At 42.2% G+C, this 23,179-nt stretch overlaps 1 protein-coding gene across 3 annotated transcripts in view; it reads left to right on the forward strand.

Annotated features, from left to right (window-relative positions):
• Positions 1-23,179, forward strand: part of kirrel1b (kirre like nephrin family adhesion molecule 1b) — a 65,899-nt gene that overhangs the window by 24,266 nt on the left and 18,454 nt on the right. For all 3 annotated transcript variants that reach the window (XR_014597054.1, XM_084008059.1, XM_084008060.1), the window contains exons 2-5: positions 14,560-14,709; positions 19,116-19,265; positions 19,944-20,101; positions 22,476-22,626. Coding sequence is in view for 2 of the 3 variants with exons in the window: in XM_084008059.1 (XP_083864185.1) it covers positions 14,560-14,709; positions 19,116-19,265; positions 19,944-20,101; positions 22,476-22,626 (609 nt within the window). In the remaining variant the exon portion in view is untranslated. The remainder of the gene's footprint in view (positions 1-14,559; positions 14,710-19,115; positions 19,266-19,943; positions 20,102-22,475; positions 22,627-23,179) is intronic.

Below are 23,179 nucleotides of genomic sequence, written 5' to 3' on the forward strand. Positions count from 1 at the left end.
ACCACCAAAAGAACAAAAAAACTGATCTCACTGGTGAACTTTTCTAGTCCTAAAACTAGCATGATGGTGTCGATCCCAAAAGTCAACGTCACATACAGGACAGGGATAGCCAGAAAAGAAATGGTGCCAACAATTCAAGTGTGTAAGAGGAGATAGTTTCCATCCAGAGCAACCAATTTCACAACAATCTCTTTTAAAAATGTATTTTCCCAAAGACAAACTTTATTTGCCCTAATTATCAAGAGAAAAAGAGTCTCCTTGAGACAAATATGTGGAAACCAGGAGTCCCCTGATGAAAACCTCATGTCTAGTTGCTGAACAGCAACACTGATGGACTGATGGACTGATGGACTGACAGACGATCTCTGTGAAATGCAGCACAGTGAATTAGTGGTTCCCAAATGTGTCGTGTCAAGGGCTCCTAAACGGACACAAACTACACTGACCCCCAATTTACCTAGCTGGGGACCTCCTGAAATCCCCTCAAGGACCCCACTTTGGGAACCACGGCCTTGGGCTGGATTCAGAGTGCATGAATAAAAAGTGTTTTATGGTCATGTGCACAGAAAAATCACATGGAATCTGATCTTATCAATTCCTCTTTGGGCCACTTCCATATGTGGTCAGAATCAGAAACAGGTCTGATATTTTACAATGTGGTCTCAGTCTGAATCAATACGACTTCTGCAACGTCCACACACACCTCTGTAAAGAAGTAGCAGCTCATTGTAGGGATGCATTGATCGGGTTTTTCAGTGCCGATACCGACAGCCGTACCTGGGCCCTGGGTATCGGCCAATACTGAGTACCGATCCGATACAGTGCTTAATTAATATCATCAGAATTCTTCTATATCATCACTCTTTTATTTGTAAGGCTCACAGGGCTTGACATTGTTTTCCTTGCTTTGTAAAACAAACTGTAATAAATAAATGTACTGAATTGCAAGTTATTAATATAATGGTCCCGCGACCCTGAATACAGGATAAGCGGTAGACAATGGATGGATGGATGGATGGATAATATAATGGTATCCAATCCATTGTCACCGGTACCCGATCCAGCCATTTGAGTCAGCATAACAAGACTAACAGAAAACACAAATCTTGAGCTTTTCTCCACATGAAAAATGACCAAATGTTCTAATTTTCTCTCTACTCTTAATAACTGTTTGACAGACTGATACAGGCTACACTATTACTGTGACTTTGGAAATCAGCATGATTGAAAGATTCAAACTTTCAAATTTCAACAATGATCTTAGCAGCAGGGAATACAGGGATTCCCTAAACTAACTCCACATACCGGATCTAAAACATACAGTATGTGACGGAGTCCACATTAGCACATAGGGACGTGAAAGGCCTTTTCCATATTTGAAATGATTTCCAATAGAAACATCAGATCTTCAAAGTCTGTGTTGGCTCTTGCACTCGCATTTAGAAAAAGAAGCGATGAATGTTGAATGCTGTCGGGCTCTGAAGTTCTGACAAAAAAGGGCCTCCAATGCAAGGCTTTGGCAGGCTTTCACACCCTCTCACCACAGATCTATTATACTTATGCATTAAGACGTGTACGAATTGCCAGAAATATGTCAGGCACGGGAAAGGAAGGGAATTTAAATTTGTTTTTTTTTTAAATAAAATGCAAATCAGGTATTTTTCCAATTGAATTTCTGCATGGACTTTCCAGAACTGATTACTATTTGGCAAGTTGTTATTGGGCTTTCGTGTCAGACGGTGTAAGTGATATTTCATGGCTATCATTTTCAATACAGGAATCCAGGAATGCACCTTACGTACTGGTAGGCACCACGACTGCAGCCACGCTAGGCGTTAACGGGAAGAGACGCGTCTGTTTCTTTTTTACCAGTTTACACTGAACATCCCACAAAGATTTTCTTAACCTGCAGACCTTTCTTTTTTACCTCGAGTGAGCATATAACTTGACATTTACATTTGGCTTCCCTGCTTTTTGGAAGGAAGCCCAGCTCTCGTTCACGCTGCATTACTGCAGTAACTCCATGAAAATTCACTCATTACCACTGTAACTCATTAACAGTTAGATTAAACCGTACCAACATTTTCACTCGCGTGGCAGCGGAGGCCTGGATTTTCCCTTCAACTCTTCTTTTCTTTCTCCCCCATCATCATTAAGATTAAAGTGTCCTCATCCCTGTTTGTGGCTGAGGCTTCGTTCTTTTTGTGCTCTTGTTCACGGGGCTACAGCGAGGTTATTTCTCTCTTCGCCGTTTCACTTCACAGCAGAATCTCATCTCCTCTGCCTCAGTGCTGTTCACATCACCAATTCTTATTGAAGGGGAAATCACACAGCAATTGCTGAGCGAGGTCGTTATTTGGATAATGACTAATCTGCTCCCGACTTAATTCCATTCCTCTGATCCGACGGCCAGGTTGGAGTCAGAGGATGTGGCTAATGATGTGGCTGCAGCGTTGTCTGGGAATCCAGAGAACACACACACACACACACACACACACACACACACACACACACACACACAGACACACAGGGTACTTGTAGACATTCACTCCTATGTCACTCACTTGCTCACGTACTGTAAACACTTATATGTCGCTTTAGTGTCACACATTTACACACACATTTGACTTTTAGTTCTATTTTTTTCCCTCTTAAAATCCCCCTTTCAGAAACGTGGTAAAACATTCCCTTTCCACATTATTCCACTTGCATGTAAATATTCTGTTTGATGTACTCATTCCAGATCTAAATCACACACTTTTAGTGAAATATTTAAACAACACACCATTTTTTTATGACCACCTCTGTACATCAGATGGAGGAAATTTCCTATAGAGATGTGTTTCTTATGTTTTATGCAGATGTTCTATGTATTAGATCGATATTTTATCCCTGGAAATGTCTGGATTCGGCCCAGATTTGATGATTGTGTGAGTTTTTAACAATTATTTATAAAAATTAATTAAATTAAAACAAATTTTTTATTATATATATATATAATATATTGAAATTGAGTACTCTTCTGCCCCCCACATACGTTTCTCCATTAACATCAATGTTAAAATGAGTCTAAAAGTTCACTACTCATGCAAGCCTCATGATGACTAATTTTCCTTATGTAGTGGCTGTATGCTAATCTTGAGTTCTATATAAAGGTAATTGTATGGGCAGCTTGTCATGCTATATGATTATGTTTCCGAGGTTAATGTTCCCATGCAATGAAACTACAATGTCTGGATTATGTTTGTTGTTGATCCATCTCAAAGTCTAAGGATGTCTTCATAGGGTGGAAGGTTGGGTCAACACAAGACTCACCCAGGAGACTGCTACTAGCATCTTATATGAAACCAAAAGTCAACAAGGACTGTATGTCCGTAATTTAAATAAAACATAACATATCCAAGTACAACTTTAACCACATACCGTTTTGACTGAGACGGGGTTGATAGAACACACTTTGCACTTCTGTATTTGTAAAGATCTCAAACTTGGAATATAATCCTAACCCTAAATCTAGACTCCAGCGAAACCACAAACGTTGAAGTAAGGACAGTCCAAACTGTCACTCTCCAAAAAACATGTCCTCACCCACAAAGTCTCCAGTGGGTCCTCACAAAGATAGAAGCACCAAAGTACACGCACACACACACACGCTCATCCATGCACTTGGTCTAATTTTTATCGAATGCAACATTCACAGCATTGACCTGCTCAGTCATACGCACTCACTCTAACATGCACCAAAAAACACACTCGTCCACACAAACATAACCTCCCCCTCCACATACACACAATTGCCCTCCTCTTCTCACATGCTTGTTCACTCCGTGCTCATTTGGTGATGGTAATGCCAGCAGACATGTACAGTGTGCTCTAACAGCGGAGGGAGGGTGTGTGTGTGTGTGTGTGTGTGTGTGTGTGTGTGTGTGTGTGTGTGTGTGTACGTGCAAATGCGAGTGTGCGTACATGTGTGTGTACTTACCGCTCTTAAAAACCAATTAACAGCGCACAGCAGCAGCAGCAGGCCCCCCCCTTCCTCCAAATGAAGAGGTGAATTAAACATCACCAAGACCAGATGGAAAGAAATCAGAGAAAGAAAGAGAGATGGTTGAATAATTGAAGACGGAGGGGATCATAAAAAAGGGGGAAATAAAAGTGAAATAAGAGATGAAATGAAATGTAAGAAAGCAGAAGTCAATTAGAGAGACTGAGAGAGAGCTGGGGGGAGAAGCAGATAGGAAGAGAGGGGAGGGATTGCTGCAACTGTGTGTGTGTGTTTGCTTTTGTGTGTTTTAATGCGAGCGTGTGCACACAGTGTTTGTGCGTTTCTCTCCTAACAAATTAACACAGGCCAGTTGTTTGAAGCCGACTGCAGCGTCGTCAGGATGGATGATTAGACTGCGTTCTCTTCACAAAGTTAAAAATCCGTCAGACTTCAACGCTGCTTTTAAAAAAGTGAGCGTTAAGTCCCACAAAAAACACCTTCATAGATACATGCATGTTAATGTAAATGTCAAAATTAGAACTACAACATCTAGAAGGTATATATATAGATATATAAGAGGTGGAAGTAGTCACCATGACGACACCCGTTGGTTTGTGGACTACCGTTTTGAAACATCACGTTTGGCATTTTGGTTGTTCTTGGATTTTTGGACCAGGTAGAGGGCGCAGCAGAGGACAACCGAACACTGAGTGAGACAATTTTTGAACAGCCAAAAAGTTACGATTAACATTCACGAACTAAAGTTAGTAGAAGAAAACAAGAACTACTCCTAGATCGGACAGCAGCGTGGTGGCGACCTGTCATTCACAAGGTAGCCACACCCTAAAGAACACCCGCTTTACTTTAAATGGGGCCACCACATACTAGTTGGACATCATGCTGTATTACAGATGACTTGAATTAGCAGTTGAGACCATAAACTCATGTTTGCAATGTTTATTGACAATCGCACTTCTTTTTTGCAGCCAGAGGAGTTGCCCCCTACTGGCCATTCGAAAGAATGCATGTTTAAGCCACTTCAGCACATATTAGCTTTTAAAACAGGAGGTTGTCGTCTGAACTAGAACTCCATGTTAACAAGTAACAAAAGCAGAAAGAGTAGAACACATACTTTGAAGTTCATCTAATAGTGTTACTCAGTTGTTATGGCTACAGCAAGCCCTTGCCTCACGTTATTAAAAAACGTTTCCAGTTCTGCACAGATTGTAATTTGAGAAAAAAGAGAGAGCACTGGTATTGTATCCTCAAATATCCTGAGATGAGCTGTCAGGAGAGGAAACGTTGGCTTGGTGTCACCGTTGGGATTTTCCAGTGTAATATGTTGCCAAATAACATTTCGCTCGTTACAATCTTCACTAGATCGGTGCTGCTCATGTGTGATTCTCAGATGAGAGACGATAAAGAAGCGAGAATCGTTAGCTACTTCCATCACCGATTACAGGAGCAGCTTCTTTCTCATCCCTGTTGAGAGAAGCACATTGTGGTTGTTCCTGTGTAGCATGAATGAGCTGATGAATGACATGATAACCTGATGTTCAATCAAGCATTTCAGGCCTGATTGGAGGCATTTCTGAAACGTCAGCTCAACAGCTCTAGTTCCTAGATCCCTGCAGATACTTTGGAAAAACTACTACAAAACTAAAAATATGACCCAAGCTGTTAGAACTAGAATGGACTCTTTTGTAATTATGCACGTTTTTTTTTCTCTACCCACAATTTCCTTATCTGTGTTTTGGCAACACAAGTTTATTTAACGTGCCGTGCCGATGAAGCAAATTGAAAGGGAAAGAATTTATCTGAGAGAGACAGACAGACGAGATCAGACATTGTCCTTAAATTATCCCAGCAATGTCAACGCGCCCCGGATTAAAGTCTGGTCTTTGTGTTGAACAGTATTAAATGTGTTGGCGAAGGGAAAAAGTTGCTGTCGTGGAGTGATTTCCAGAGTGTAATTGAGTATATTTCGTTGTGAGTCGGTTTGGTTTTGAGTGTGCGTTCAACTCTGCGGGCATTTGTGTAATTTGTGCAATGAGTGTGTATAAGTGTGTGTGTGTGTGTGTGTGTGTGTGTAGTTTGGTAATTATTTAGTTTTTGTACTTGTGGGTTTGTGTGCTTGTGAATCAGGCATGCAAGTTGTCCCTCTCAGCAGTGTTTATTATGTGTATGAGAGTGTGTGTGTGTGTGTTTCTGCATCTACACTTTAGTAATTGCCCCTGGATGAGCTTGTAACTGTGTGTGTGTGTGTGTGTGTGTGTAGTGTGCGTATGCGTGTGCACGTGCCCGTGCTCGATTTCCAATAACTGCTCGGTTTGCTCAGCATCTCCTCCGCGGTCGGCATCCTGCTGCTCCTCTGTTCTGCTGGAAGTGTTTGTGAGGGGAAATAAAAGCAGCGTTTTGGTGGGGGGGGATGCTGGGAAATCACAGAGCCACTGTTTACAGCAAACACTGAGGGAGCCGGGACACACAGTGACAAAGTTATGATCTGGGTGTCTGTCCCTCCGTGTCCGTCTCGTCAGTCCTTCCCCGTCTCTCTGTCTGCTCGCGTGTTCGTCCCTGTCAGTTGAATGCTGTGTGCTTCGGGGGCATAAATGCTACATGAGCGATATTCCCCAAAAACATCAAAAATAAACAAACACGTCGTCCCACAGGAAAGATGCAGCCGTCTCTCACGGCCAATCGGAAACAAACAGGTCGCCGTATTCTGACCTTTGTATGTAGATGACTGCAGGGACACACGGCTTTAAAATGTGACACAAAAGGCAGATTACTTGTCTCTGCGGGGTCTCTCTCTGTACTGAATAACCTGCTGGTACCATGTATGTATTCCTATAGGGAAGAGAAATACAGCAGAAACAATTAATAAGCAAATCTAATCAGATGCGATGATGCATTAAACATTGTTGGCATGCACATCTCTGTATCTATAATTCACTTATTCTTCCTTTGCTGTCATATAATATGACGTTCTTTCATGCAAGCCTTTTCTCAGCTTGCGTTTTCTCGCATCTCTGAGACCAAAAACAGCCTGCATTAAAAAAAGTGTGTGTTGTTCAGATAGGAGAAAGCTAGGATAGCTCAGAAAGGAGCAGTGCTTGTATGCGTGCACCTGGGTCAAAGGTTTGCTGTTTGTTTTGATCGATGAAACAACCTTTTTTTGTCATTTGACCACAATCAATCAATCAGAACACAATCATTGTATCTGAAGTATCTGGAAGTAAACAGTTGTACAGTGTTGGAGTTACAAAGAAATCTCCCACGCACGTTGGCCAACAATGCATGCAGGAAGACGTTGCGCTGTGTTCTAATAAAAAAAAAAGGTTTCTTAGCAGGAGCTCATTGCACACCGCTCTGCAGTCGTTCCATTCAAATGAATGAGCATTTTGTACACAGCGCTGTTGTCTAATTGAAAGTGGCCCAAAACTGCAAGTTTATTTTGAAATGTACTATTATAGAAATATTATATAAAGTAGGTACTTTCCCTAATCCATGAAAACAGTGAAGAAAAGGGACAGTAATAGCTTGTAGAATATGTTAGCACAATTGTCCAAATACATGTTTTTGCTTAGCTCTGAATGTATGTAATGGTGCTTAAATTACTTTCTATGTTTCTCCCTGATAAAAATGAAATGAAAAAAAAAAAACAGTCAAGAGATGCTTGTTAACGTTTTACAAAAAAAGATTAATTTAAACGATGACAAAACCAGGAATACAAACTAATGTAAAGCACCAACGGCAGCTGAAACCTGTTTGCGTTAACTTAATTATACTTCATGGTCACTCTGAATCACATATAACAGCTTGTTGGGCCGCTCCTCTTTCCCAGGGGATCAAATACCGAGGTATCCTTTAGATTGTGTCCCAAAGTGTTGTTGAGTCATTTTTAACGTTACGTGATGTCTTTACTTACATACTTATTTGAAGCCCACTCATGATGATTTCCCTAAACCTAATTGCCTGTTTCTGTTTGAATGCACAAAGTTAACTGTGTGTTTACAGTGACTGTAGTGGGGCAACACGCAGTGCTTTAGAAAGTGATGCCAAGGGTCCTGATCAAGAATCAGTATTTGTCTTGGGAGTGAGAACCTTCACGGAGACACAACCTGAGGTTTGAGTCGGTCTTTATTTGGAAAATGCTTTATCGACCAAAAGATTTTCCACTTTGAGAAGTGTCAAAACTTTTACAGCAGTGCTGAGGATATGTGTTGTATGTGTGACACCCAGTGATGGAGGAGAGCGTTTTTTCCTCCTTTTTTGTGTCTCTCCATCCTCGCTTTTCATTCCCTTTCCCTCTCGTCTATTTTTCAGTGGTTTCTCTCCCTCCCTCCCTCCCACACAGACACACACTTTCACTCTCTTTTCTCTCCCTCATGCAAACACCTTTTTTCTTTTTCTTTTTTTTTTTACTCTTCTGTCCACACTTTGCCCTTTGCTGCCTTTTCAGAAATGGCAAATATATGCACACGGCATACACAACACAACAATGACGGATATGCATGCAGGCATGCATGTAAACACGGACAATACACACAGACACACACACACACACACATAGAGTGAGCGTGCCCTCTCCTGCCTGAGAGTGGTGTGCGGTAGTTGAAATGGGAGCGAGCTGTAGCCCGGAGGCAGAGCTGGGACATGAATACACGGAGAGGGTCAGCGTGGCAGTTTTGGGGGGCGGGGGGGGTTAGGAGGATGACGGCTCCAGGGTGTGGAGGAGTGCAGTTTAGGGTTACAAACCTCACAAACTGCCCTTTCATTTCCACACAGGAATGGTTTGCATGCAGGAGATTGCATTTGGCCTTTGGTGTCCACTTTGGAGGTCTTAAGCTTTTAGACAACAGCGGTTCCTCAATGAATAACGGGACCATGTCGAATAAGATGACAAGACGTCCCGGTTCTTGAAGTCCACAAATTACAATATTTACAGACTTTTTCATGTTTTTCAGAGACATTTCCCTTTTTATGTGAACCTAAATTCCAACCAGAGCGGTGCAGGCGAGCTGTGCTTTGAATGAGCAGTCTTATCCTTGTTGCCTGGTAAACCAGTGTGTCAATTATTTCTTTCTGATCCTTGAGCCAATCAAACGCTTTTGAACCGCTTGGAAAATGTGAAGCTACCTGATAAGATTCACTTCTGTCAATCAGGCCAAAGACAAGTGAGCTAAAGAAAAGCTGTCAGACACCAAAGGGGAACAACATTGCCCGTTAATGTGCAGCGCCAAGTCAGAATACACTGCAGTCCTATTTTGTTGATGGGCGTCACAACACTCGGGAGAAAGCATTGAGACTGGCACACGCCGCTGCTGCCGCTCATTGTTTTTCTGTGAAGACTTCTCTCGAGAAAAATGACAGATACCTCATCAACTATCGGATTGCCCTGAAATGATGTACAGACATTGATGTTCCCCAGATGATGCCTCCGTGTGACTTTGGTGATCCCCTGGCTCGTCCTCCAGTCCAATCAAGAGGTAGACCTGTTTGGTTTTGAGTGAAATGTTTCCCCAACACATTTTTAACTCATCAAAGTACCAACACTTTGTCAGTTTCTGCTCGATATATTCCACTCTAGGTTAACTTACACAACAAAAGTACTTTGTTAGAAAAAGATAACCGTTCAGGTTGAAATAAGTATGTTTGTCATGTAACTGATCACATTATGAAACTTAGGGGAAATAAGTCAACATTGACTTGGTTTCATTGGACACAAACAATGGTCTCCTGGGTGACTGCCTTGCTTGACCTGTTCATCCTCCCCTACTACCAACCCTACACACTCTTTCTCACTCTTTATACTCTATCAGTTTCTCTGCCCATCTCATAAAGTCATTTACATTGGAGTTAGTTGAAATCCTGGTGTGTCATGCCAAAGGGTATCTTGGGTTGGTTTCAACAACAAGAGGATGGATTGCTATCCATAATCACGATCCCCAGAGGATGAATCTTGATAATGTTAATTACGATAGTCTGACGTCATATAGCGCCATAATCAGGGAGAAATATGTCCAAAACTTGCACGACTAAACCCAAGTTAGACTTAAAACACATGACACAGTCAATCAAAGTTCACTATTAAGCTTTGCTATTCGCCCACTTTAGCCTGAACTCGTTTGAGTTCCTAGTTCAGCGACGGTTCGATGTTTCCCCGAATACTTCAGCTCATGTATAATGGAACATGTAGAAATGTCTTTAAAAAAGATGTGTATACTCAATGCTTAAATGTTGAGTGTATAAATGGAATAAAGAGGACAGTGTGAGTAAAAGATATTAAAGACATTAAGGATAATATGTTTGGACAGTGAGGCTGTTATTGTGAAGCTCCGTCTATTGTACCTCTGGGTCATTATGCAATGAGAGGGAGAGAGAGGAAGATTAGATATACCTAACATCATCCCTGAGGGCAATGGTGCAAGGCAGTTAGGGCGAAGAGGAGGAAAGAAAAAAGGTGGAGAGGAGGAGGCAGGGAGGAGACAGACAGAAACAACTAGGGAGACGGGAAAAGACAGAAGACAAGCAGACAGAAGGTGAGACAAACGTGAGATGATAGAAACAGTTCAAAGGAGAGATGGAGAGAGATTAATTTAAGGAGGAGAGAAGACAGAGACGCTGTAGAGATGAGATAAGGGAGATGATGGAGGGATGAGAAGAAGAGAAACAAAGACATCAAGGGATGAAATGGAAAAAGACAGGGAAAGGATGACATGCTATGTTGAGAAAAAGGCAAAAAGAAAGAGTGATGATAAGCAAAGTTAGACAAGACGAGGGAAGAAATAGAGACACAAAGGAGGAGAGACGAGGAGAGACGGATAGGAGGGTAAACCAGGAAAGGAAGAAGAGGTGAGCACATGGCAGAGGAGGAGGAATGTGAAAGTGGAAGGAGCAGAGCGTGTGTGTGTGTGTGTGTGTGTGTGTGTTGGGGGGAGGAGGAGGAGGAGGAGGCTGGGAATCCCGTAGGGTTAATTACATCTCTGTTCTCTGTCAGTGCGGCTCTCTCCTCTGTGATTTGAGTCCCTGCTGCAGGCTGACAGGCCACACACACACACACACACACACGCAATCACCCAAATATATACTCACACACTCATAAACACAGATAAATACACGCACATTCATGCACACTCTCAAATATCTCTGTCTCCTCCTTTTTGTCTTTCTGTCACTATTTTCTCTTCCTCTCTCTCTCTCTCTCTCTCTCTCTCTCTCTCTCTCTCTCTCTCTCACTCTCTCTCTCTCTCTCTCTATCTCTCTCTCTCTCTCTCTCTCTCTCTCTCTCTGACACACACACACACACTCACAATAGCACACCGCAGTCTGTCCCAGGAGAGGATGCGTTGTTCCGTACAGAGTTCTACACGAAGAAGGGGGCCCTTACTCGTAATAGCTGTTAATTTTGCATAAATCATGCATAACATGACCCACATGTAAATCACTCATGTCAGCAGGATATCACATCCCAGCAGCTCCGTCTTCCTCTTCTCCATAGGAAACAGCGGCAGCTTCCATTTTCATTGTTTTGTCTCGGCTCCTGTGTGTCTTTGAGGCGAGAGGAAGATTGTTCCAGTCAGGGAAACTCATGATCGCTTTTCATGTCAGGTTTTAGGGAAGTTGAAATGCATCATTTGCCACCTTCATCAGAGTTGCAACTGATGAACGAATCTAATGCATTTGGGACATCATATCCATATAATTTTATATGCATGTACAGTATGCATACAAGCAGAGGTTCTGCCCATCTTGATGTGTCTCATTTCTTTGCTAGTAGAATGTCATAGAAGGTTTCCAACACCCGTCACCTTCAAACCTCTTCAGCTGCGTGTCGTTGAATGATGCATTCAGGTGTTATCTGTTGTTCAAAATGCCTCTCCATTGGCAGGCTGTGTGGACTCGTGTTGGTGAATGGTGTCATAGTGATGAGAGTTTTTTGTAGACACAAAGTCATTAGAGCAGTATTGAGCGTGATATGAGTTGTATCATTCCCTGAAAATGTCCAGTGACTGAAATACATTCTGGTCTATTGAGGCTCTTTTTACATTCTTCAGTAGATTGGCGAAGTTGAAGGTCAAGAGAGATAAGTGTGTATCCATTTTTCCCAGCCTGGTGTCCTAAAAACAACGTCCTCTTACAAGTTGCATTAGTTTTTGATTAAAACTTTGATGTAGTTTGATTCATTAGTAATCAGAGTTAAAGTCCATAGGGAGGAGGTGGAAGGTTTGTCAACACAGGACTTTCACCCAGCCATTGTGTCCCATGTGAATCCAAAAATTCAATTTTGACTTATTTTAATTAACGTTTGTAATTTAAATAAAGTTTGGGTATTTCAAGCCAAACCTTTATCTTTTTCTTAACCTTTCCAAGTAGTTTGTTCCCAAACACAACCAACGAGATATGGCATTTCAGGATCCGCCAAGACTAGACTTCCTGTTACCTAAGTGGGCGTGGTCTCTGACATGACCAAGTATTTGTATTTGTTGCATTTTGGTTTTGTTTTGTTTCAATGTACAGCATTCATCAGGTGTTTAAAACTGATTGTAATACGGGAGGAAATGCTGTTGACTGTTTCACTCAAAACATTAGTTGTATAGGAATGTAGTTGTGTCGGAGACGGGGTTAAAGGTTAACAGCCTGAATCAAACTGGTCTTATTTGACTGTTAAAACATCAGAGCACAGTGGTGGCTGGAATAAGAAGCCATTGATCTTTAATTTGGTGAACTTATACACCAAAAGTAATAGCACTCAAAACCACCTGGGTTACAAAAATGTGTTACAAATTAAAGAGTATAGGAACTGAAATTGACAAACAAACTAAAAAAGAATTAATGCCTATTTAAAGTTAGCATGTAGGAGTGTTTAAAAAAGAGGATTCAGAGCCAATAAGAGCATGAGAAAAGAGAGGAAATAGAAACTTAGATGTGAGTTTAATGACCTGCCAACCCGATGAAAAAAAAACCCCTGTAAAACTTCCATATGTCCATTTTGGAAATCATATTTCAGCATCACATCATCGGCTTTATGTTCGGTTGGAATAAAAAAACAAAAAAAAACAACAGTTGTTCAGTGTTTTAAGGCGGATTTTCCCTTAAACTTCAAAAGGAAAAGAACAACTATCAGCTCACAGTCAGAGCAGTTGTCTTCTTGATTCAGTATTCAAAAGACAAGTTGATGCAACATCAAAGTGCCTCTTGGGAAGTCGGAAGATTCCCGTCTTCAATAAAAGGAGCCTTCTGCACAAATAACATGACAGGTCGTGTAATCCTCCTGACAAATCAGCAAATCTCCCTGTTGTTTGCACCTTTGTGGTTCAATCCCACTGAGACGCGTTCCTCAGAGCCGCGGCCGGCCTTATTAACCGGTTTTGCCTTAATTAGCTAATAGGATTGTTTTAACCGTGATCCAAGAACAGAATAGCCCACGGGAAGACAAACACCAAGTCCGTGGAAGTGTGTGTGTGTGTGTGTGTGTGTGTGTGTGTGTGTGTGTGTGTGTGTGTGTGTGCCTGGTTGTATCCTCAGCTGTTTGACTCGATGTTTAATTGCGTGTGTGTGACTCACTCAGTTAGAAGTGCAGACATTGGGTGTGATTCAATGCTGCATGTGCGTCCGTCAGTGTGCGTGTGCGTGTGTGTGTGTGTGTGTGTGTGTTGCTCATGCGCGTGCTTGTGCACGTGTCATCTAAGGCACCATAGTCTCCTTCTCCGCCTTAATTAACTCGCCTTCTTGCAAGACTTTCTCTGGAATATGAAACAATTTTACCTGATGATGCAAACAGCTGAAAACAGCGTCGGGGTTGGTGCCTCGCCTCCTCACCTGACACTTTCTCTTTATGCGAGAGCGTTAATGTATGCCGGCGCTACACTTGTAGTTTTTATATCCGTGTACTTTAGCGGCACCGCAATTGCCAAAAGGCTTATTTTGCTGGAGGAAATGTGTGTGTGTAAGCAAAATCCTTTGTACTGTGTGATGAAAAAAAAAAGAGCGGGCTGTGTATCACAGCTTGGCAATGATGATCTTACAACAGGAGCGCACTTTCACATCCATGCAGACACACACACACATACACACCAATGCAGAAACACACATAAGCATCAGTAAAGTGCAGGGAAAACATGGAAAGGGGGCAAGAAAGAGACAAAGGCAGAAGCCACTGAGGAATGACAAATGGGCAAATTCAAGCAATTGAGCTCCGGGTCCAGTTAAAAAGAGAAATGATTAAAATGATTTTGTGAAATACAATACATTTTTTAATTCTCATGTGTGCCTCCATTCAGCTTAAATGCAGGCAATTCTATTCACAACTCCACCCTCCCGCGTGAGGGTTTTTCACTCACAGAGTTTATGAAAACAGCCTCACAATAAAATCACATAATAATAAAAACACCATATACACCATGAGACACGTGACAAATCAGCCCAGCAGCCACCGTATGGACAAGCACAAGTCGATAAGACCGGAGAGGGGCCGTGTAGCTCGATACAGTGCAATAAAAGATGGCAGCTCATGGGCAGGTCACAATGAAGGGAGCTTAAAATTGATTTCCATCTCTGTCCCTCTGTTGCAGCGTGGTGCATTCGCTTCTCTCAGGAGCCCGCGGACCAGTCGGTGGTGCTGGGGGAACGGGTGGTGTTGTCCTGCCTGGTCTTCAACTACAGCGGCATCGTCCAGTGGACCAAGGACGGCCTGGCCCTCGGCGTCGGAGAGGGGCTCCGAGGTGAGAGAGGGGGAGAGTAATCCCGCAGTGGGAGAGGGAAAAAAAAAACCTTGCAGCTTCTCCGAGCTGCAGGGATCAAAGTGAAGTGAAGAAGGGGAATAACTCAGCCACGGTTTCGGTTCAGTTTTGACTGTAAGACCCCTGACAAAAGCTATTATGGCTGCAAAGTGTAGGGGGTTTTCAACATTAAGGGAATGAACATTGAACGGAGAGCGAGTTAAGAGCCAAGAGGCATGTGAGTGACAATCTGGGCCAAAATGAGTCCTGTATATCATGCCGAATTAGAGAAAATCCCTCACACTGCTGACAAAAGCAGATGCACATTCGCATTTACATTCTAAGCCGACACGCACATCCAGTGTGACTTACTGCGAGTGCAACAGTAGGATACTCTTCTTTACGGAGAAGTGGAAGCATCACTCGCAGCCAAACGTGGGGGTCAAAGCCACAGAAGACAGAGAAGACGGGGTTTTTCTCATTCAGGCAAAAGAAACTGAGAAGTGCCAGAATAATAAGGAGAGAGAAGAAGGGAAACAAGAATGTCCTTCTCTGCTGACCTTCACCTCCATTTTACAAAATATTTTAACAAGTTTGACCATTAAGTCTTACTGAATGCTGGTATTGAGATTTTATGATAGCAGTTGCTGATTGCTTACTCTTTGCCGACAATGAAATGATCTTTCATACTTTTATCTGTTGAACGATGAAAAACTGACAAATACTCTACTGGAGGAGGATTATTCGAGGCCCTCGTTATAGCTACAGTCAAAGCATGACAGATGATCTGTGAAAGAATCAGGTTCCTCTGCTTTTCAGTGCTTCACTTTTGCGAAAAAAAAAATGCAACCAATCAGAGCCGAGGAGTCTCTAACGCAGCTGTCAACTGCTGCTCGCGGAAGCTGGTGAACTCCAACTGTCAAACGGCACTGATCAAATATGAATCAAGATACTGTTGCCACGTTGCTTATTTCACGCCTCAGAAACACGCTTTAGTGAAGCTGTAAAAATGAAAAAGGTTTGTGACCCGATCGGTGGCCGGTGGTTCACTTTGGTTCATCTGTTTGCAAGTCTGGGCACAGATATTCTCCTCTTACAGTCAAACAGTACGCTAAAATCTGTATTTACTTTGATATATAAGTACCAAATGTAAAAGTACTCACCCATTTGCATTCATTTTAGTTTTTATATATATATATATATTACTGTTGTATTGTATTTATTGATGCATCAATGGGTTCATATAATATATACTTAAAACCTTGCAGCAGTGCAGTATTGATCAATGCAATTCAGTAAATAATGTAATCAAACAAGCTATAGAAGGTAAACGTCTGCTTTTTCATTTATTATTATTATTATTTTAGATCCCTTTTTATATCTTTTGCCATGATGGGATGAATAGTACATCATGAATATATATATATATTTTCTTCTATAACTGTTCTTTTTTTTCCTGAAGAAAAACTTTTAAGACGGAGCTTTTATTACCATGAAATTTAATATCATTAATTTACTTACAGATGAAAATGTCACATATATTTACTTCTATCTTCCATATTTACTTCCATCTAATAACATACCCAACAAAATGTAACTCGAAGAACAATAAAAAAGTATGTTGGCCCTTTCAGGTCCAAACCACACATTTCCCATCAAGCTAAAACACAAACATATCACATACGCATTCGCCCACACACACATCCAGTATCCACCGCCCACACACACACACACACACACACACAGTCACACGAGTGATAATCTGACATGTGATGTGAATCTTGTGTTCAACTAAATTTAATTCACAGGTTCAGTAAAGGTCAGCACGTCTCTCTCCCTCCCCCGCCCTTCTCTTATTTCCTTCTCTGCTGTCTTTCAGACTACAGCTCCATCAACACTTGCTTTATGTATTTCCCAGACCCTCATTTATTGCTTCCTTTCTCTCCCCCCCTCCCCCCCCCCTCCCACCCTTATGTCGGTAATGCTCTATTTGTCCTTGCAGCCTTTTGCGAACACTGTTTTCCGATGATAAACACACAGGCATGTCGTCCTCTGTCTCTTTTTCTCTGCTTTTGAACCATCTATAATCACCTTCTATCCATTATTTATCCTTTAGTCGTCCGCGCTGCCATTCCTCCCTTCATCCTTGACACACACCGTCTCAATCGTTTGCTCCTCATGTTCACAGTAGAAAGAAGAGGCCGTGTTGACGCCTTTAACTTTTTAATATTCGCGCCGATAAATAATCTGAATTTACTCTGATCCGAGGAGACGGTGTCGCTGCGTGAAACATGACGTGTCAGTTATGGTTGTCGTTATGTGCCCTTTATGCTTCTATACAGCTGTTAATGACAGCGTGGGCGTGCGGATTGTGCATTAAATTCATACCTGCAGTTTTCTCCCCCACACACGTTCGTTGCTCGACAACAACTGTTTTCTTTCTCAACATCACGTGTTATACACCACAGAATCCATGAAATAAAGGCATCTTAGTATATAATCAACGTAAAGTAGAGTCAACATGTGTGCATCATCATCATCATCATGGATGCAAATACATAAAACACACATCTACTCATTACCTGCAGGCATTAGTGGCAGTTTATTGTTCGTCCTACTCCTACTCCTTCTCCTTCTCCCCGGGGTGCTTTCACCTCTGTGGTTGCTATGCTGCGAGGTGCTGGAGTGGATGATGTAATCTCCACTAATACTTTTGTCCCCCCCTCTCCCCTCCTCTATGCACACCCCAACAGCCTGCCTGCCTTTGCCATCTGAATCCATGATGTCATGTTAGGATTGGGCACGGAGGATCAATGAGTGCCCCCTAGTGGGACGTCACGCTCAATTATGTCTTTGTCTGAGAGGCAAGGGTTCAAACGGAGAGGGGGGGGGGGGGGGGTCGTAATTGGAACGGCGCTGTCTCTAGTTCTGCCGGTTGCGTGCCGTAGAGAAACCGATGTGGCGTCAGCGTGTCACGTACACGGCGATGTTGAAACAGTTTTGCCGCGTTCATTACCTTCCTCCGTGTTTGTGTAAAGGCCGTGCTATCATGATGTCCAGAGGCGCTGGCTAACGCAACAAAAGGTCTTCAGAACCCCTGAAATAAATGCTATTATTGCTAAATGCTATCTGCGCGTTACGATAAAAAGCTTTGACATTCTCACATAAATACACGTCCCATTTGCGGCTCTCTGTCACTGATTGGCATAATGCAATTGGGATTCAGCCTTCATCCGTGTCATAAGAGCTTTTCCATCTGATTGATGTTGTAAACAACGTGAACAGGTGACAGCAGAGGACGGGAATGATGAGTGGATGTAGAATTGTTTCTAAAGGTTATCTGTTTCTCATCCTATGTGTCGTTCTTGTTCCTCGTACTGAAAAATGACATGACGTGCAGCTTGGTGTTATTTCAACAAAATTACCGAAAGATATATTTCCTCGCTTAGCCGTAGTGTTTTTTATCCATCCAGGCAGTTTTGTTTTATTTGCCGAGGCTGAGATTTCTGCTTCAATGGCAATACAACAGAGAATAGCACAGTTGGAAAATAAACATCTGAAAAATGTAAAGCTAAGCTAAGCAAAGATTTCTTTCTGTAGAAAGTGTGTATGATCAAGAAAAGACAGTGAAAAGCTTTCATAGGGACTACTTTTTTTAATAAAACAAATAAAAATGTGTTCTGAGAATTAAATCTCTTTATTCACAATCTATTCTTTTCTAGCCCAAAGTTTTCTAGCAGGAATTGAAGATTGGGGACAATTTGAAATGTCAATAACACTTTGCAAACATTGATTTTAAGACATTCTTAATAACACAATTATAATGAGGGGAAGTAAATCTGGCTTTCTTTCCCTGAGAATTTACATTTTTGTCTGTTTTTCTGGACGAGCACATGGGAATACATTTTTTTTTTCCAAAACCTGAAAGTTTTTTTCCCAGCGTGCAACTCTGCAACACCTGCAACTCATCACTCTGTGTTTCTAAAAATAAAATAAAAAACCCTGATGTTATCCTCGGAGACAGATCGTTTGTGGAAGCATTGCTATTATGATGAATCATACCTGCAATGGCAACAAATAATGTGCCTCTTCCTTCATGCCAGCAATTATTTTTTAACAGGTCATGTTTTCCCCATGGTAACACTGCTTTTGAAATTGCATTCCAGAAGTTAATTTTCTAAACTCGTCAAGCTTCTTCTGACCTGCAAACAAACATGCATGACTCACAGTAGAGCTAGAGGAGAAACTCCAACAAGTCCTTTAATCACAAATTGGCAGCTTTCTGCTGGATGTCTTTCCATGTATTTAGCTGTAACCCTGGTGTGTGTGTGTGTGTGTGTGTGTGTGTGTGTGTGTGTGTGTGTGTGTGTGTGTGTGTGTGTGTGTGTGTGTGTGTGTGTGTCCTACAGCCTGGCCCAGGTACCGTGTGCTGCGAGCTCTGGACATCGGCCAGTACAACCTGGAGATTTCCAATGCCGAGCTGTCTGATGACTCTCTGTACGAGTGTCAGGCCACAGAGGCCGCCCTGCGCTCCAGGAGGGCCAAACTCAATGTACTCAGTAAGTGAACCGGCTGCTGATACAGGGGCCACTTTTTTCTGTTAACCACCACAGTTTGAGCAAACCTTCTCTCCATTCCAAGGAGAGAGGAGAAGATAATCCGATCAGAGAGAGGGGGGAGGCACTTTTACAAATGAGAAGTGTGGTTAAAAGTGCATGATCACTTTCTGGGCACACGTGTTAGGACCTGGCTCAACTGGCTCCATACTTACTCTATTTGATGTGTCCTTCTTGCAATGCATCTTTATGTTTCAGCTTCCAGCATCCATGAGATTCTGACAATTTAACAACAAAACGCTCACCGATTTGAGGGAAGCTGCAAGTGGAGAAAGTTAAGGGGAAACACCATAAACAGCTCTTGTTACTTGGCTCTTGAGAAAGATCTTTACAATTTCTCCTCAATCTTTTGGAGTTGCTTATCTGACAAGTTACCGCCGTAACCTTATATTTAGCAGGAAGTTGTACCAACAGCAAAGAGGTTAAAGTGCTAACCTCCTGAGAAAGATGCTGGACAGCAGCTAGGATATCACAACAAACCTGGTTTTAATGATGGTCATGCATCCTGGGGAAATCCAATCCCGGTCGGACAGTTGGTTCTGAATGTTTACGTACACGTTTGTCTGCAACACTTGAGCGCACACTTGCATAAATTTGGATGTGTGTGTGTCCCTCCTCCAGTCCCCCCCGAGGACCCGGTGGTGGACGGATCCCCGGAGCTCCTGCTGATGGCTGGGACTCCGTACAACCTGACCTGTGTGACCCGCGGGGCCAAGCCTGCGGCACACATCCAGTGGACCAAGGATGGAGTCGCTGTGGAGGGGGCCGTCCAGTCCACGGTGACTCACACACACTCACACACACACACACATGCAAGATAATAGCGGGAAGCACACATGTGCAAGTCATGCAACATAAAACCCACGTAAAAGCATGACGAGATTATTGCACTTAATGAGATCTACATAATCTGAAATTCCTACTTGTTCGTGCAAAAGTTAAGCAGCGACAGTGTGCTCCTCCAGAACAGCCACTCTCAGTCTGGTTGTTTGTTTATCTTCTTTTTGCCGTGGGCTTTGCAAAGGGGAATTACACTATGGACACCTCAGGCTGCACATCACCCAAGGAGTCCTCGTTTAGGGAAATACAGCATGCAGTGCAATGTCAGCACAGGGGTTGACAAAATGATAACATCTCAGCAGATGGGGAGCATATTTATTATTTAATGCTGTTGAAGGTTTACAAATTGAGGATTCTGACGTGCTAACTGCAATATGTGCCTTGGAAAATGAAGATTAATACAATACAGTGTATTTTCAATAGTGTCAACAAAAGGGGTGGAAACAGCATTGAAATGTGTCCTATTTACCATATTACAGAAAATAACACACTTAGAAAAAAAACCCTGACTGCTCAGACGTCTGATGAAGGGCGAGAACGCTTAACATGAAATTTCCCAGGTTGGATTTAAGCTTTTGAACCTTTATTGTATGGCATACCGCTCTCTCTCATCATGTCAGATACAGGCTAAAATGCCAAAAATGATAATCGAAAAAAACTCTTATAACACATGTATGTGATAGGCTGCAATGTGTTCGCCAGTCATCCACACAGAAAGACTGCCATTCACTGAATATTCACAAGCTGTTCATCATTTCCGTTTGTGAATGAAGTGTTTGAGCGTGATGAGAATATGGGAGAATCGTTGTAATTGTACCTCTGGTCCCTCTCCATTGAAGAGGTTTTAAAAGTTGAACGGAAGGCAATGAGGTTTGTAATGAAACCTAATACCTGCACGGTTACCTGCTTGTGCTTTTATTAGATCGTAGATTTGGTTCCCACTCGGACCACATCCTGTAGTTGGATAGATGCACTCGCGGTGTTCCATCAAACTTTGCCTTGAACACATGCTGATGAATAGATGTCTTCATCTTAATCTCATCTTCATCAGATCTGACTTGACCTGATTCAGTAGGTCCAGTGGTTTTCTGTTGCCTTGCAGATACACGCCCCCCCCTAGCAGTCGCTTTCCCGGCACAACTTGAAACATGCACGGATCCGAGACATGTTTAATTAACTCAAGTGCACAGACTCTCTCTCTCTCTCTCTCTCTCTCTCTCTCTCTCTCTCTCTCTCACACACACACACACACACACACACAAACTGTAGAAGGTGACACTTAAAATCTGATATATTTTTATATCTCCCACATTCACACTCTTCACATGCACACTCATGCTTTCATATGCACACAGAAGCCGCAGCAAACACTGACTCATACACTCAAACACAGATGTTTTTACATCTCTTGCAGCTAGTTTTATGCCCCCACACATGCTTATACATATTACATGCTGCTCTTATGGTATCGTGTTCCTGGCCCCACATTTACATGAAGGCTGTACACTTTCTTCACAGATTTTAGCTGCATTGCTAAGCAGCTCGAAATTCTTGTTGTGCAGAAAGGCACACGCCTTATGTTCAATGGCTGCGACTGAGAATTATTGTCATTACCGATTCATCCATCAATTTCGATTGCTGTAATAAAAAAAGAAAAAACGTTCAATTTGTAAAATGTTAAACTGTGAACAATTTTTTATTCTGTCTGATCAATTTACCAAAACCCAAATATGTGTCTAGAATGATATAAAAGTGAGAGACTGATTGATCAATGACATGGTTCAGCTCTGCTTGTTTCTTTTCTTTTTCACATAAGTATTCAGCTCTCGTTTTAAATGCAATGACGAGTGTCCTTATAAAGCTAAATTGCTCGCGATGATCGAAAGAACATTTTGTCGACACTTATTTTCCTGCACCAACATTACGTCTGAATTATGATGATAAAGTAAAAGAACACACAGTTTCTATGAAACTCATTGAAGCTCATTTGCACCAACTTGTTTTTTTTTCTCTCTGGCATCACGTCTATATTGTTATGTTTATTTCGAACTCCAGATTGCTTTTTCTATTTCTATGTGATTCTTTTTCTGTATCTCTCTTGGATCCGTTAGTAACCCTCCTATGTCTCTCCCCTTTCTCCTCCCTTTCTTTTCTGTTATTTCTCCCATGATATTTCCCATTTCCTCCTCTTTTTTTGTCCGTTTCGTCCTTCCCCATCCTCCGTGCTCCTCCTCCTCTTCTTTGATGTCTCTCTGTTTGCTCCTCTTCCTTCTACCGTGCTATTCTCTCCCTCCTTATTTCTTTGCTGAACAGGAAGTGCTGCCAGACAGGAAGAGGGTGACGACCAGGAGCTACCTGCCCATCACACCGGTCGACACTGACAGCAGCCGCAACTTCACCTGCGTAGCCAGTAACCCGGCGGTGCCGATGGGCAAACGGGCCACCGTTGCCCTCAACGTCCACCGTAAGTTGCCCCTTTTCTCTGTTAAGGTGCATAGATGGGGCTGTTTTTGTGTAAGGACAAGGACAACTGCAGGTAACTATTACCAAAAAACATCACATATGCTTAGTATATATATTTGCAGCCACTATTTTTCACCATTCTCAAAGTTGGGCCGGTTCCAGGTTTGATTTAGCTGTTTGCATTGATTTGGCGCCATCGTTGGAGACAGTTATTTCCTCCTGAAGCTGGTTGATTTTCTTCAACATCTGGAAAAACTGATACTTTTTGTGTTTTAAGGGATTTTAATTGTGTCCCTGAAGATATAAGGAATGATCGCTCACAAGGAAACTGCAATTTGAATTTTCAATCAAGAAGATTGATGTGTTTTTCCAAACCAGTGTCGTTGGTAATTACTGGGAGAATAACAGCTGTAGTTGTAGGACCAGTGCTTGTGTTAGTACAGAAGGAGTTTTAGAATACCAGATTTTATTATGGTAATAATTTGGTATTTTTAATTTTTTTTTGTGTGACTTTTTTGTAATGGATCTCAATCCTCATGGTGCTTGTACATCAT

The sequence above is a fragment of the Eutrigla gurnardus genome (genome assembly GCF_963514095.1).
Source record: "Eutrigla gurnardus genome assembly, chromosome: 4".
NCBI lineage: Eukaryota > Metazoa > Chordata > Actinopteri > Perciformes > Triglidae > Eutrigla > Eutrigla gurnardus.